Source organism: Epinephelus moara, chromosome 16 (assembly GCF_006386435.1).
Source record: "Epinephelus moara isolate mb chromosome 16, YSFRI_EMoa_1.0, whole genome shotgun sequence".
In the NCBI taxonomy this organism is placed as follows: Eukaryota; Metazoa; Chordata; class Actinopteri; order Perciformes; family Serranidae; genus Epinephelus; species Epinephelus moara.
Window position 1 is genome coordinate 15512998 of NC_065521.1, and position 17311 is coordinate 15530308.

A 17311-nucleotide genomic window follows, 5' to 3' on the forward strand; every position below is an offset into this window, starting at 1 on the left:
GCCTCAAGGTGACTGGAGAAATTTAACTCTAATTGGCAACTGGGTGGCGCTATAACAACAGAAAAATGCTTAAAAATGCAACGATCACTGTGGCTCCCCCTGTGGCTGAATGTTTTTTTTTTCTTCTAATTTCTGGTATGACTAAGTCATGGTATGGTATGCTGTACATAATCACGGAAACTGTCAGTGTGTCATTCTGTCAGTCAGTCAGTCATTCTACCAGTGCGCCCCACTTTTAAGTCAATACAACATATAATCACTTTAACTATCTGCCTTTCAACGTGCTACCTAGAGGACTAATGTACAGTTTTAGCCCACTAACTATCTATTGGTAATGGTACTACTGTACTTTCAATAAAGCAATCGTACTATCAAATTCACATTCGCAATTTCCTATGACCTGTATTCCAAACACACACCATGTGAAACTGCATGTGATCAACTGTGTACTCAATGGGTATGGACTAGTATATTATTATTAACATTATTATCATTATTATTATTCTTGTTATTATGATTATTATTATTATTATAAGTGTATTTCCTAAAATGTCAGACATTTATGTGTAATAAAATGACTGTGAGCTAATGGTAAAAAGGAAATAGCTTTTAGTTTTACTTTTTTTTTCCAACACACTGCTGGTGTCATGTCTTGCTTTTAGATGGTTTCTGAAGCAACTACAGATTTTATTATCATTTGTCAATAATCCTACAGAAATAGGTTTTACCTTGACATTCAATTAAAAGCTGTTCCACTTCTTCGTTCCCTTTGTCAGGGGCTTCCTTTTCACACTTCCAGATGTTTTCTGGATCCTTTTCACCTGTACAGTTGAAGTTTGTGGCCCAGGACGAAGACAATGTTGTTCTGTTATTTGACTTGAGACTGCCGCAATCCAGATCTTGGCAAAGTCTGTTCCCCGCTTCTCCTGTCCAGCCTTGAAAGGAGACAGGGCTTATTTTCCCCTGCGAGACAACAGACACAGCTCCACTACAGGCCTTGTTGGATACTGTCAGCTGTATCATACTCCAGCCTAGAATAATCAGTGGGGGAGAGGTGAGATTAGATTCATGAAATACAAAACTTGTAATTAGCTGGAACTCAAAGGTGCAGATTAAACGTGGTGGACACAAACTAGAGTAAAATCGCTTACACTGTGATTCCCTACCAATTTGACAAAGGCTCTTGCACATATTTGTCATGTCTAAAGAGTAGCTAATATTTTAATTGCTAATAAAATGACCTTGATTAGGTTTGTGTTGATGTTAAAGGAGTGGTTCAATATTTCTGTCAAATTTACTTTTTTGCTGAGAATTCAGTAAGAAAATCACTAGAGTGGTGCAGGGATGAGACCCAAAACCCAGAGAAATGCTAACATTTTAGCATGCGCAGTGTTTTTTTTTAAATATTTTTTTGGTGAGATGCCTGAAGTAAGGTCTGTGGTTCACACAAACTTAAGAGATATTCCCTCTTTTTTCCTTACGACATAAAATACACCAGTAAATACAACACTCATGACTTTTAAAGCTTTAACATGTCTTAGATAAAAACGGTTGCTAACAAGTGGCTAAACGAGACTACACGTCATCACACCAAACACAGCTGCAGTCCATTTATAGCCTAATGTTTAGCTTAATGTTAGCTTTTCACTTTCGCCACTTCCAAAATCATAAAAGTGGTGTTCATTTGTGAGGATTTTTTTGCAGAGCGACACGTGTAAGTATCATAAACTTCTGTATGCCACAGAGGTTATTTTCTGCAAAAAAAGAAAGATCTCTTAGGCTTTTTGACGAGAGAACAAGGGTGATATTTACTTCCATGCTGACTTACACCATCCCTGCAGCACTCTTTACCACTTACATCATATAGGAAGCTATGTGCAGAGGAAAGTTAGCTTCGCTTAGCTTAGCGCAAAGACTGTTGCTGTGTCTCAAATCGCGTACTTCTGTACACAAATATTTTGAGTGCATAAGTGCTTTCACGCTGAGAAGTATAGAAAAATGCAGTGCACAATGAGTACCCGGATGGTGCACTCAAAATGGTCAAAAAGTTGAGTGTGGAACTATGGACACTTCTCGCACTCAATGGTCGTCATCTTGGTTACGTAGCGGAAGGGGAGGGACCACTTTTCAAACTGGAAATGGCGGCTGTGCAGGAATGTGCAACCGTGAACGTCGCTGCATTGTACAAATTCATGTGTTTTTGCACTAAGCACCACTATTCTGTTGTCGGGTATAAGCCAGCAGTATGTTTATTGGGTTAATTTAGCAGTCTGTAATGATTTGGTACTGTGAAAGATAATGCAAATGCTAATGCTAGTTTACTAACTAGTTAATTTGTGGTCGTCATTTCCGGTGAGTGCACAACGGCCGTGTTTGGTTTGAGACAACACTACCCTGTTGAAATTCGCGCACTACGCCAATGCACATAGTGTACATTATAGTATACTACATAGAAGTATACTGACGGAAGTATGTGATTTGAGACACAGCATGTGACTTGAAAAGTTTAAAACTGGCCAAGAAATAGTCCGTTATTAACTTTAGAGGTGGTGATGGGCAGATTTTTTTTTAACCACTGGATGAAGCAAAGCTAGCTGCTTCCCACTGTGGTCTGTATGTTAAGTTAAGCTAACGGTCTCCTGGCCATAGCTTCATATTTCAACTCTGCGCAAGACAGCAAATATGCATGTTATTATTACAATTCCTCTAAAGGAAGGTCTCAGATATGCTGCAATGCTAAAACAAAAACTTTTCCTGACTTTACCAACATGAAAATATTACGTAAAGAAAACATGACAAACACAAACTGTAGTTTGACAAAGACAAATCAATTTAAGACAAAATCATTCCACTTACTGGAGCACTGGAGGCCACCAAGAGTGCAGGGGTCTTTAGAAGTAGTGATTTGACAAGCTTTTAATGACTTACTGTCACCTGAACACTCAATTTTTTTAATGACAGGAGTCTCTTGTGATTTAGATCCGAAGTACTCAACGAGCTTGCCAGCCTGACCACATCCCAGCTCTTCACAGATGGTTTTTTGTGTGTTGCTTTCTTTAAGAGCATCCTTGCAAACTGGGAGCGACATGCCTTCATACAACACCTTCACATTACCAGAACATTTGTCTCTGGAAACATCCATTTTGGACTCAACACTGTCTGCAACAAATCAATAAAAAGTACAGAGTTAAAACCTTATTTTATTTATGTCATCTGTCGCTTTAACAAAATAAACAAGAAATAAATAATTTGGATCAAAATATACACTGATGGAGAATAATGTTAACTTTGTGCTTGAATCAAATGAGGTGTGAGAAAGGTAGGCTCATGACCACTAAGTTATGACCATTAAAATTTGTCAAGGGGTTGTGCACATCAGGGTTTACAGGAAAACTCTGATTAATATGTGCTTGTATCACATACATATGGTTTTAAGTGTGTTCAAGAGTTGTCATAATTTATATAAAATAGGACCTGTGAAAAAACAAGAGCCATATTTAAACAACAATGTGGTGAAGACAAATTTAGCCACTTTGTTGTTGTTGTTTTTCTCCCCAGATGGTTGGAAATTTGTTTCAGGTGAAAAATGGTTTGGCCTATACTCATAGTTTTGTCTTGACTGATCACCAAAAATGAAAAAGTTGTTCTTTGATTTAACTTCCCCCCAGATTTGATTGGAATCTGTGAGATGGTCTCGCAACTTTCCAGCAAACAGACAACATTGCAGAATAAAAACTGATAATATCACCTACATGGTAAAGGTAATATCGGCAAAATCAACCGGAATTTGATAATGGGCATTTTGACAAAATGACACATTCACGGATCACGTTTTACTTAATTTTTGGAAAATACATTAAAATAATCCATTACCTGAGCAAACAACATAGGCTGGGTCACAGTCGGCATTATTTTTGTCATTGCTGACGAAGTTGCACTGCTCCAGGTTGGTCGTCTCCTCTGTCATGTGCAAACTTTTGAACATCACCTTACTTTTGGAGGGTTTGGAGATGACAGTTAAGGCTCTGCCTCCACAGGCAAGCGTTTTACACAGCAAATTAGACTTTTCGGTTGTCCAGGTCTCGGCACACACACCTCCACACTTGTCACCCACACAAATATTGACCGTCCCCCAGCAGCCATAAGTCAGTGTCATTTGTATTTTTTCTGTTGTGGCAACCAAAAAGCAAATAGCAGGGACATGGATTAGTATATATATACATATATATATATATATATGTGTATGTATATATGTACACACACACACACACACACACACACACACACACACACACACACACATATACATGGACACTACAAATAACATCACTGTACCTGAGCAATCCACAAAGGCAATTGTGTCATTATGGTTAGATGGCAATGGTACTTTTTCTTCACAGTCAAACAGGGATGCCTCGATGGATGGGCAGTTGTAAGATTTCAGTTTAGATATTTTATTTTCAACACCAGTGCTGTTAAAGTGTCTGGCCTTCCCACAATGCATCTGCCGACACACTGTGTCTGCACTCGTGGAATTCCACGTCTCATCAGACCCAGAGAGCCAGTAGGTTTCTTTGTCTTGCACTATCTTTACCTTACCAGAGCAAGCAGCATTTCCCTCCAGAATTACCACCTTGTGCTCTAACAGGGACAAAAAACAAGAAATACAGTTAGCCTTAAATTGTAATAGACTGATAACTTGTCCAGGCTGCCCCCTCTTCCTTTACAATGCATGCTGGGATAGGTTTATGCCTTCCCAGGAACAGGGATTGCAAGTTATAGCAAGCAAGTTACTTTTGCCCAAGGATCCTGAAAACACTTTTAAAGTTGAACTGTAACTCTTCACCATAAATTATTAGGGGCCGGGCAGCCTAAGCTGCCAGGACCCTATTGTTATCCTGCATCTTCTTCTTCTTCTTCTTCTTCTTCTTCTTCTTCTTCTTCCGAGGAAATCCTACTTCCCATGCGCAAAAAATCACCAAACTTTGCACAAAGGTCCAGTCCCATGCCAGATTGCCTCAGCTGCAAAAACAGGCCAATAGTCCTGATGGTGGCGCTACAGCAAGCCTCTAAAGTTCAAAATTTTGAAAATTCATAACAAATCAACCATATGTGCTACAGCTTTGCAACTTTCACCAACATGTAGCCCCAATACTGAAGAAACCTGTGTACATTTAAACCTATTGCAAATTATGAAGTCCATCACTCTGTTTTTTTTTCAAAAACTGTAAAACTTCTTAAACCTCTCTCCTCCCACAATTTTTGCTCAATTGACACCAAACATGCTACAGAGCATCTTCACACTGTCCTACACAAACGATCCTCACAGATTTTTGATTTATCGAAAATTGAGCCAACAGAAAATGTTTGACTGTAAACGGTATTGTAAACATATACTTGCAAATTCTTGCTAAACACATTTTCAATGTTCATTAAAAAAAAGACAAAATTTTGGAGTCATGGTAGATGATGTTTGGAAAATATCAGAATTTTATCTCAAAAACTGAATTTTTTTACAGCATTTTGAATTTCGCTCTCATGCGAACAATTGGAATCAATGCAAAAATGGCATTTTTAAACATCAGTTTTTCACTTATGGAGCCAATAAATCACTGTTAAAAACAAATGACCAACATCTCCATGCTGTCTAGATGCAATTTGTGTATTTTCGGATTTTTGTCTTAATAACTGAATTTTTGACAGCCGTTTGAAATCTGCCTTTACACACTAACAGCTGCTGTCTTGCACACAGGTGACTGGCCTAGTCAATTTGTGAAGGTACATGTGACATTTCTGTTTGCCAATTAGCTCAGTGAGATAGAGGATGGTTCTTGGTGTTGAAGATTGTGAGTTCAAGCCTCAGCTCGTGCAACATTTCCATTATGAGAAATCTACCCAAACTTTTCATAAAGGTCCAGTCCCATGCCAGATGTCCTCAACTGGAAACACAAGACAATAGTCCTGATGGTGGCGCTACAGCAAGCCTCTAAATTTCAAAACTTTGAAATTCATAACAAATCAACCATATGTGCTACAGCTTTGGAACTTTCACTTTAAAATTTGCTTTTCCATGGCATGGATGGCTACTGTCTGGCACCCTGATGCTTGGCTTAGTCAATTTGTGAAGCCACACATGAACTGTCACTTGCCAATTAGCTCAGTGAGATAGAGCATAGTCTCTTTGCCACCTTTTTTTCATCTTCCTACACTCTGCTTGTTGCTCAGAATTGCCTAATTTTGCCTAAAATTGCCCGGCCCCGACCATTGCTGCGCAGCAGCTATAATTGTAACTTATTTTCAAGAGGCCATGCCAAATACATAAAATGTTGTTTTGAGTCTTTAAGATCTAAATGCACTAAATACATATGCACATATGGCAAATCTGATTTGAAATTATATTCCCTGACCCTTTCTCTATCTATCTATCTATCTATCTATCTATCTATCTATGAATATATTCATTGTTTAAAGAAAAAAAACATTTTTACTGGGTAAGATCCTATTCTCATTCTTTGCATTTCCATTCAAACCTCTAACACAAAAACTGTTGACAGATTTAAGTCTATTCAATTGCCTTTATACAAATGTCTCTTCTCTAAAGTGAAAGCATGTAGTAAGGAAAGTCAAACAGAAAAACAGACAAAAGGAAAAAAGACTCACCCGTGCAGATTATTCCCATGGCCTCTGGGTTTCTCCCACCTTGGTTTGGGTTGTTTGTGAAACACTCAGATATATTTTTGTTGTTTTCATTGCATTCTACAGTCTTAGTCAGGAATCCACTTGAACCTTGGAAAAAATTTTCATCGTTTCTCTTTTCCCCACAACCCATTTCTTTGCAGACAACATTTGAATTGATGTCTGTCCATTGATTTTTATAGACCCTTTTCCATTGGCCTTCATGTTGGATCTCCACTCTCCCAGCACATCTTCCAGGACCGTCCGTCAAGTTCACTTTCACACTACCTGTTCCATGACAGAAACATGGCACACATACTATTATTGCATACATCTGAGCTGAAACAAATCGTACATTTACTTTGTATTATAACATGACATCACACGGTTGTCATGCTTTTGCTCCCACCATGGTGTCAAAGTTAAAATAACAGGGAAGAGGCAGTCACCATATGATTCCAGTTATATCTCACCTGCACAGACTACATAGGCTTTGGAAGAACACTTCAGGTTGTTGTCATGCTTGGCTTCACAATGCCACAGTGAGGATTCTTTGCCAGAGCAGTCCACATCGTCCATTATCCCTTGTATTTGCTTTATTTCCAACTTTTGATCTTTACTAATCATCTAGAAGAAAGCATTTGTGATCATTTGGAAATCATGCCATTCATTTGTGCCAGACAGAAGACGTTGAAAATAATGGCAAAAAATAATAATGATATTATGAAACTCATTGCCACTGCTGACATAGATAAAAGACTTAAAGGGAATATATGGACAGTTAGGGTAATAAGCTTATTCACTGTTTTGTTAAGAGTTTGTTAAGAGTACATCGAGAACCATTCTAATTTCTCTCTGTTAAATATGAGGCTATCAGCAGGAGATGGCTAGCTTAGCTTAGCTTAGCTTAGCGTAAAGACTGGAAACGGGGAAACAGCAAGCCTTGCCCTGTCTAAAGGTAAACTAGAATTACTAGTTAGATGGTATAATTAGTCTTGCAGTTGTACGCCTCTGCGAACCAGTCAAATTGCAGTTACAGATTACAGCCATGTCTTTCCAGGCTCATATGTGGCCAGGACAGCTGACAATGCTTCAAATGCAAAGAAGCTACAAATTCTAAAACGTGGATGCTTCACACACATTTCCGCAAAAAAATTTGGTGTCACAGTAAAGCTGACCTTTTGGTTATGATTATCACTTTATTTTATCCTAAGAGACACTTGTGTGAAGTTTTGTCATAATCAACATGTTTGTTAGGTCACAGTGACCTTTGAGCACCAAATTCTAATCAATTCAACCTTGAATCCAAGTGGACGTTTGTGCCAAATGTGAAGAAATTCCATTGAGGAGTTCTTAAGATATCACATTCATGAGAATAAGACAGATGTGAGGTCACAGTGACCTTTGACCTTCGACCACTAAATATAATCAGTTCATCAATGAGTCCACGTGGACATTTGAGCTAAATCTGGAGAAATTCCTTCAAGGCCTTTTTTCCACGTACGGATTTCATTGGTCTCTGTAGGTTCTTAAATATACAGATGATGCCTCTAGTGTCCAATGCGAGGAAGTGTATTTCTTTACAGGTGGAAAGAAACCTGATAGAAACTACCTGCCATCCAGTAGTTTGGAATATACGCTTGGAACATTATGACCCATATAACCTTTTTTAGCAGAATAACATAGCACAGATGAACATACTCGAGGCAAATTCCAGACTGAAATATTACATAGGGGAGGAGTTTCGCAGGCACATCAAATATCACAGAGATTCCAATGGGGATGAATGAACTTCCGGTTGACTTGTCTCCATGCACAAACATAAGTGAGGCATTATTGGGATATTGCGTTCTCAAGAATGAGAGATGAAAGGTGACCACCAAAATCGAATCAGTCAGTCATTGAGTTTAAGTGGATGTTTAAGCCAAATTTGAAGAGATTCCCTTGAGGCAAACATAATGCCACCTGCCACAGCTGTCCCTGGCACAGAGACATAAAAGCCCTCCCAGTTTGTGACCAGTCTTTATGCTAAGCTAAGCTACTGGTAATTGTCTCCTGGTTCGAGCTTCATATTTAGCAGACATATGAGAGTGGTGCTAATCTTCTCTCAGACTCTTAGAGAACTATTCCTTAAAGCCTGACTATCTAACTAGAAAAAACAAACACTGAAACATGAAAAGTTATATAAAAATAATTATCTAAAAAGCATCTGTGCTTAGTTTATTTCACTCAAAGGGCTTACTTGATCTGGTATGACCTGCAACTTAATGTGGTTAATGTTTGGTAATGTTAGCAAACTTTAAATATCTGTGTAACTGATTTTTTTTTATCAGTTTGAATTGTCCTGTAATTGTCGCTAGTGGCCACAGTGGCTGCTGTTCAGCAAAGTCGATTGTGTTAATTAAAATATTTCTTTCATTAGTGCTACTGAAATCTGATACTGAAAACTCACTTTCCCGCAGTTCAGCTCTCTGCAAACCACTTCAGCATCCTCGTCTTTCCAGGAGGAGGCACAAACGGGCTGTCTTTCATTATTCACTTCAACATAAACTTCACCATAGCACTTGCTTTCTTGATTATTGTCCATCAGAAGTACTTTGACTTTGTCTGTGGGAAATGAAAATATGAGAAAATGTTCTCCATTTCATGTGGTACAAGATAGTGGGTGAATGAAATATAAATATGACTTGAAAGACTTTTTTTGGTAAATAATGTTGTCCCTTGAATATATAAGAGAAAACAAGATCTTGATGAAAATGTGTTCTGATCTGGAAATACAACAACAAAGTGGCTGCTCTGAGGTTGCTTGTAGAAAAGGTATGTGATTGAATATTGAATAGTTGACTTACCTGAGCATTCCAGCTGTATGCCACTGTCTGTCATATTGGAAGTGTTTTTGACACCACAGTGCATTTGCTTGCACCACTTATCAGTACTGACATTACTTTCTTTAACAGATTCCCAGTCACCTTTATCATTTTCTCTTTGCAGCTGCCCAGAACACACACTGGATGATGTGTTTCCTTTGAGTTGCAGTCTCTCATAACCTGTTTGTGAACCATTTCTTAAGTCACTGATGGGTTGAAGCACTTGAGTAAACTTTGTGACTGTATGTGTGTGAGGGAGTGTGTTACCTTTGCATATGACAGAAGCAGGCTTTTTGCAGGTTGATGATTCCCCAGTGACACACTGCCACAGATGATCTGGATCTGTAATGCCCGAACACTTGACCTTCATGTTCATCTGTGATTTCGTAAAGTCTTCCAAAACTTTAGCCTTCAGGTGAGGTTTTTTGGATGTAGCCTCACCACAGTTGGTGTTTCTACACACAATTTTGGCTTCCTGATCTCCTTTATGTGGGAAGAATCATATATAAATATATATGTATTGTTTAATAATCTTGATCATAGTATTACTCACAATACCTGATAAAAAACCTTCCATGCATTACCAAGTCAAAAACAAACAATAACGTTGCTTTGAAGTTAGAGCTACAGTTGGTAACTTCACTGATAATAACTTTGTTACATTTGCTGAAACTGTGAATGTATTCTCAATAAAGTAAATGAGGCAGTCTAAAACAATCGTGCTCCTCCTCCTCTTCTTACCGCCGTATGGCATCCGAGTTAACAGTGGTGCATCAAAAACAACCATTCAGAGCCAAGGAGTCAACTGTCAATCACCGCTTCTGTGCAGTGAAATTAGGTAAATATGAATCAAGATTCTGTTACTGCATTCCCTATCTCTCACCTTAAATGTTTTCAGAAACATATTTTAGTGCACTGTTTAGCTGTAAAAAGAGAAAGTTTGTGACCCGGCCACCATGTTGGAAATGGTTGACCGATGTACCAGGCACTGCCCACCAGACACACCAAATTTTTGAAAGTGAGAAATACACAATGCAGTAACAGAATTTTATTCATATTTCATTAGTGCTGCCTAGTTGGACCATTTGACTGCAGTTCATGAGCAGTGGCTGACATGATTGACACCTGCTGTAGAGACTCCTCGGCTCTGATTGATTGAAGTGCAGAAAGGCCATAGGAATATGTTCTTTTTTCCACATAATATCTGTCCCATTTAGTGCTGTATGCATAAAGTGACAGTTTCAGCAAAAGTCCTTTTTTTAATTTAATTACTTCAGCTTTAAAGTTTGAAAGAAAAAAGCTGTGTCTACTTCGGGCTTCTTATCACGCTTCAGATGAGCTCTTAATTGTTCCACCAAAGACTCATACCCCCACTTCTTCTTCGCTTCTCAGATATAATCATTTAAATAATTACCTGAGGTCCAAAGAGACATAATGATCCAATATTTCACAAAAAAACAGCAAGAGAGGAGAAAAGTAAAAATAACTGAATAAATAATAAATAATGCTTCTGTGTAACTGCGTAGTATTTTAAATACAGGGCTTTCACATGTGATGGAGTATTTTTATATCCATGCACTGCATGTCTTTCACCACTGAGTAATATTTATACAGCAGCATCCCACTGGTTATTTCAGTGGCAGATCTTCAAACAGGGGAAAAAGGCATGTGTGTATGTGGAAAACATCAGTGTAAGACAATGAAAAGGCAAATTTTTGTCATTCAGAGCGTGCTATAAAAAAACAGGAAAAAGAAGAAGAAATTTGCACATATCCTTTTCTCTTTTTGTTTGTTAATAATTATTATTGTATATTAGCTAAGTTGTTTACGTGTGTTGAATTCTCATTAGTTCTTGTTAGTAATAAAACTATTAATAATAATAATAATAATAATAATAATACAGCACTAGTTACTTTATTTACATTTTACGTGAACTCACACACCAGTAGTATTTAGAAAGACTGAATCTTGTTGAAGTGTACTGTACGCATGATGCCAACTCTTACCCCAGCCGTCATCACAAAAGAAACCTGACCATGTCTTTCCATCATCTGTAGAGTACTTGACAACTCCCGCACAATGATGTCCCTCCAGCCTTAATTTGATTTTATCTAGAGGGGCAAAAATAACCAAATACAAGGTAAAAGCCAACGTTATCATCATCATCATCATCATCATCATCATCATCATCATTATCATCATCATCATCATCATCATCATCGTCAACATCATCATCATCATGTAATTTTCTGTATTTAGGATTACTCTTATGAACTCCTTTGTAGCACTGAATCCAAATATTTAAAGTTGTAATTTTCAACAGTACACATTATGTTTCTCAACAAGTGTAAAAGCTTAAAGTCCAGCCTTACTTGAACATCGAATCTCTCTCAGATCCCCCATTTTGTACAGGCTGGCGCCCAAACCGGGATGTCTACAATTCCACAGAGTCTTCGGGTGTTTGCTGCAGTCCAGTTTATTGAGCCAGACTTTCCCAATCAGCCATAGCACAGTCTTCACTGAGGTATTCTCATGTTCCCCACAGTAAGTGCTTTTGCAAACCACTTTTTCAGTGTCACTGCTCCAGTATTGATCTCCAACAAAACCCCGTTCACCATTATAGTAGATTTCAATGTGACCTTCGCATGGGTTGGTTCCATTCAGATACAGTCTCTTCTCACCTGGTTACATGACAGGAGGTTTACAATATGTTGTCATTTTTATATTTATTTATTTACATATATATATATATATATATATATATATATATATGTACATATATATATATATATGTGTGTGTGTGTGTGTGTGTGTGTGTGTGTGTGTGTGTGTGTGTGCCCCCGCGCTCTATTGTTTTTTTCAGAACCTCATATCTGACTACCATGAAACAAATTTTTTTCAGACAAAGAAATTATGTAATAAAGAGACTTTTTTTTCTCTAATTTCGGAATAATTTCCTTTCTGGTTTCCCGAGTTAGAAGTATGCCATTTGGTACTATTTATAGGGAAAATGGGAATATACTTGACAGAAAAGCTATATTTAAACCTATGTATAATAAATATTATCTAGTAAGTGTTATTGGCAACTTTATTCCCCCTACGTGGCAAATTGTATTTTCCGCTTTTATTTTTTATTTTTTTAAATGACTCGGGGCGAGAGGCAGGGTACACCCTGGACAGGTCACCAGACTATCGCAGGGCTGACACGAAGAGACAGACAACCATTCACGCTCACATTCACACCTACGGACAATTTAGAGTCACCAATTAACCTGCATGTCTTTGGACTGTGGGAGGAAGCCGGAGTTCCTGGAGAAAACCCCAGTGACACGGGGAGAACATGCAAACTCCGCACAGAAGGGCTCCCACACTCGGGGAACCCTCTTGCTGTGGGGCGACAGTGCTAACCACCACACCACTGTAACACCCCTATTTTCATGACATTTTGCACAACAGTCCTCTCTGGCATTGGACCATGGGGAAATTTTTTGACTTCATTTAAAATAATCCCAATGTGCAACAATGTGTAATCAAAGACAAATCTTTGATTACAAGCTGATATAAATGATTTAGTCCAAAACATTGTGAGATTACTAAAGAACTAAATCATCTAAATATCACCTAAATTGCTATACACTGATATTACTAATATTAGTCGTAGTTAGTATTAGCTTTTTTTTTTTTTTTTTTTTTTTTTAATAATTTGATTTTTTTAAATTTACTTTTTGAAATGTTTCACTGAAAGATCTAAATGTTCTGGTGTAAAGAGACCTTACCTTAACACTTACATAATCTAAATTGATTTTTGATAGACAGAGGACAAGAAACATGACTTTTGGTAAATTTCATACATGTTTTATAAAAAATGAAAAATTGTCAGAAGTTTAAAAATGTCAATTGATTTCACAATGCACAATTGACACATGCATGAGATTTATTTCTGCACATCAATAAATGTCAAATTATCATCAATGAATTAATTTTATTTTATCATTATTCAGTTTTTAAACTGACGTGAACATGTGCCAAACTTAAAGAAGGATAGTCAATCTAAATTAATGCTGGCAAAACTGTAAGATTTTTTTTTTCTGATTGTAGCACCTACATTTTAAAATCTAAGATAAAAAAAAAAAAAAAAGCCTCCTTGAAGAGTGGATGGATTGTTTCTTATTTAACTCTTTACGAGTGTTATCATCCTTTTTTTTTATTTCACGACTAAACTCCGAGACATGTGAAACAGGTGTAATTCTACTAATTACTACTGTGCTGTTTGTCTGATCATTTTATCAGGCTTTGACTTCTGAAAATAACAATAAAAAAAGAATTTCAAGATTCAACAAAACACTTCCTGCAGCACCTACATGTACTTACTGTCCAAAAATAGCTATCTTTGAAGTAAATATAGTTTATGGAAAGTCTTTATATTAAAAACACACACACACACACACACACACACACACACACACACACACACACACTGTCCCAATTTTAATTGGTCATAAATAAAGAGAATAATTGTAACTTGCCTTGTGTGATCACTAGCTCAACGTGAGCAGTGTAGAGGAGAAGGAGGAGGAACCACATCATCACCACAGCTCATGACTAGAGAGTGAGGCCGACGAATGATCAGCTCAGCTTTATATTGCCGAGGCTGTGCCCACCAAAAATGGTTATGAGCTGTTACACGCATGTGGTGCACAGTTAGATTTACAAATACTGTCTTACAATAAAAGGAAACCAAATAGCTCATTATATATATAGATATATATCAAGTCAAGAAATGCCTTAGTGACCCATGATCATTTTCAAACCATCACAGCAAAATTGGGCTCCAAATATTTTCAACATAAAAGCATAAAACACCATTCAAACATATCAAGTAGTCCGCTCCGACATCAGACTGTACCCAGTCAAGCATTATGGTAGGCGCTTTCAAACTTCAATGGGTGAAAGCTACAAAAATTGAGACCTTACACAACATTATCATACTCATATTTGTGTAAAGTAGACATGTGAACGCTAAAATGCAACAAGCATGTGGTGTGCAAGAGCACTGGCTGTGGGAAGTGTCTTAGACACGCCACAGATTTCATGAGATTGTTAAATTGATGTCTGAATTGATAAATTGTAAGGTGCATGATAAGGTTTTTCAAATGCGCATTATGTATGTAAATGTGCTTTTCACTTCCAACAAAGACTGCGCTGCATTGTTCTAAGTATTTACATGTTTCTCACTGTGATGTGGACTTTTGATTATAATGGAGACTAATAAATCCAATCATTTTATATTCTCCTAATATCTGCCTCAACTGTGGAAGGAAAGCACAGCTGAGACTGAGGCAAAGCAAAACACTGAGGTCTTAAATTTATTCAAACTCTTTAAATTTGCATCTGATTGAAATGTCTTTGTTTTCAATAGGATCACAAATATCTCTTAAAACACGGCAACACAAATGGAAGTTAATTCTCCAATGACTGGGTAAATTCAGTTTACTATTAGTAATATTTGTTAATCATTTTCAATAGTTGCTTTAAATCTAAAATAAAATAAAAAAATATAAACAGTTTACTATTAAAACCATTACATTATTAGAGTCCCCCACAATGTTATTGTAAAGCCATTGTATAAATATCCCGACACTAAAAAGTACATTATTAGGTAAGTAATTAATTAAAAAAAAATTAAAAATCTTTTGTTTTATTTTAATGTAGATCTCAATCACTGTTTCTAAACATAGCAGCCAACATATGGTGCACTTGTCCTAAAATAGATGCCAGTATGAAAACTTTTCAGAGCATCTGCCTTTAATAAAGTTCAATTACTTTACGCATGAAAGTCCTCCACTGCTTCTGACATCTGATAATAACTCCTTAAATACAAAGACTCAGCTTTAAGGAGCAACACACTCGGCAATCATCAAGGGAGCCAAATGTCATGTTACATCAGAGAAATGTCAAGCTATTAATATTCTTGGAAACGAATTATTATTTTACTGAGAAAGAAAAGAGAGAGGCAAACTACCAAACTGTGCTACCTATATTATCAGAAAGCATCTAGCAACTATAAAAAGCTCAGATAGTGCTGGCTTCCTCAAGAGAGATAAGGACTTTAAATAACACAAATGAGTAAATAAATTTATTTTGACATTTCTTAAGGTAGAATCGCAAAGAAAATTAACGTATAATAATTTTTCAGATGCAATTCACCATTTATATTTGTATTTATTCAACCTGGACACACTTGTGTAGAAAATGGACACATTTAAAGATATTGCAAAACATATGAAACAACAAAACACAGGTACATCCGATACATCCACCGACAGACAGTCAAAGGTAGTGAATAACTGTCCGTGCATGTCAAGATATGCCGTATATCCAGTGGCCATAGAAGACATAATAGGGATGTCTATCTATGGCTGAAACTTTCCATACTCTATCACAGTGGTGGTGAGTGAGTGTGATATAAGAAATCCAAATTAGAGGCACTATCAGTCGCGTAACCAAGGTTCGTAACCAACCATGAGCCGGTGTTCAATGTTAAGATACAGCCGGGTGCATTTGCTTCTGATATAATCAGTAAAGGAATCCACAAAACTGAAAAAAGAAAAAAGAAGTATAATCTCCTCTAAATATAAACTGAGAAACATTTCACGAAGCCACTCCTTCAAACACAGAGGGGAGGTTGATTTTAATCTCTCAAAATAATTATATGAAGTCTTTTTATGGAAACTGTAACACTGATTTTCTGATTCAACAAATTAGAAACTATCTGTAGTGATGGTATATTTACTCAGGTGCTATACTTAGGTACAATTTAAGTGCTTTCTTCACGTATCCAATCTAATGTTTCACCATAAAAGTAGAGCTTAGAGACAAGTCTAAATACAAATTCAAATTTGTGAAGCAAAACTTTTTATCTTCTTCTCACAAGCTCTCAGTTTTATGGGGCCCCGAGCCCCATGTTGGGAACCACTGATGAAGTCTATATGACAGTGTATTAAATAGATACAATTGTTAATGTTCTAATAATGTCATATCTTTAAATATAACAGTCACGGGGGGCATTTTTCTGCACAATCTGCACTTTTACTTTTAGACATTATGTATATTTTGCTAGTAATATTTATTTATATACTCTGAATGCAAGAGTTTTTTTTTGTAATGGAGTATTTTACCTGGTTGATTAGTACTTTAACTTGAGTAAAGGATCTTAGTTCTTGTTCTATCACCAATGATCTCTCAGATAAAAGTAGGCCATCATACCATATTTAGTTTGCTTGTGCTGTTGCAAGAGGTGAACATTTTCTTAAAATAGAAAAGCATTTCAATAAAATGTCCCTTCAATAACTTGCCATGGCACAAACTCATCACTGGAACAAAGTGGCAACTTTATGTGTTTGGGGTCAGATTTGACGTGACTTCTGCCTGGATGTGGACTGTGGTTACAGGTGCAAACTGAAAAAGCTTACAGAGTTGCACAGGGCTGTGGCTTTGTGGCTTCAGACTTTACAGAGCTTAAACACACCAGTAAGTACAAATTAACCATATTTAGTTACAGAATGCAAAACACATATTAGCAAAACTACTCTAAAGAGGCCCTTGCTAAATTGATTAATTGATTAAAATGGATAGGAATGCATGTGAGTTGAAAAATAGAACGGTAAAGATGGATGTGAAATGGAAAACACAGAGATAAATTACCAAGTGATTTGATTAACTTAAAGCTGATATGATGAAAACAGTTTCAACATTTTCCCATTCTTACA

The 17311-nt window shown here is 36.9% G+C and overlaps 1 protein-coding gene across 1 annotated transcript in view; it reads right to left on the reverse strand.

Annotated features, from left to right (window-relative positions):
• LOC126403389 (antigen WC1.1) overlaps positions 1-14129 on the reverse strand; it is a 20652-nt gene extending 6523 nt beyond the window's left edge. Inside the window, exons 1-12 of the mRNA XM_050066021.1 lie at positions 14069-14129; positions 11915-12223; positions 11549-11653; positions 9810-10025; positions 9525-9722; positions 9128-9282; positions 7149-7302; positions 6661-6963; positions 4336-4641; positions 3874-4167; positions 2857-3159; positions 729-1031 (exon numbers count right to left, since the gene is read on the reverse strand). Coding sequence (XP_049921978.1) covers positions 729-1031; positions 2857-3159; positions 3874-4167; positions 4336-4641; positions 6661-6963; positions 7149-7302; positions 9128-9282; positions 9525-9722; positions 9810-10025; positions 11549-11653; positions 11915-12223; positions 14069-14129 — 2707 coding nt within the window. The remainder of the gene's footprint in view (positions 1-728; positions 1032-2856; positions 3160-3873; positions 4168-4335; positions 4642-6660; positions 6964-7148; positions 7303-9127; positions 9283-9524; positions 9723-9809; positions 10026-11548; positions 11654-11914; positions 12224-14068) is intronic.
• Positions 14130-17311: the final 3182 nt, after the last annotated feature.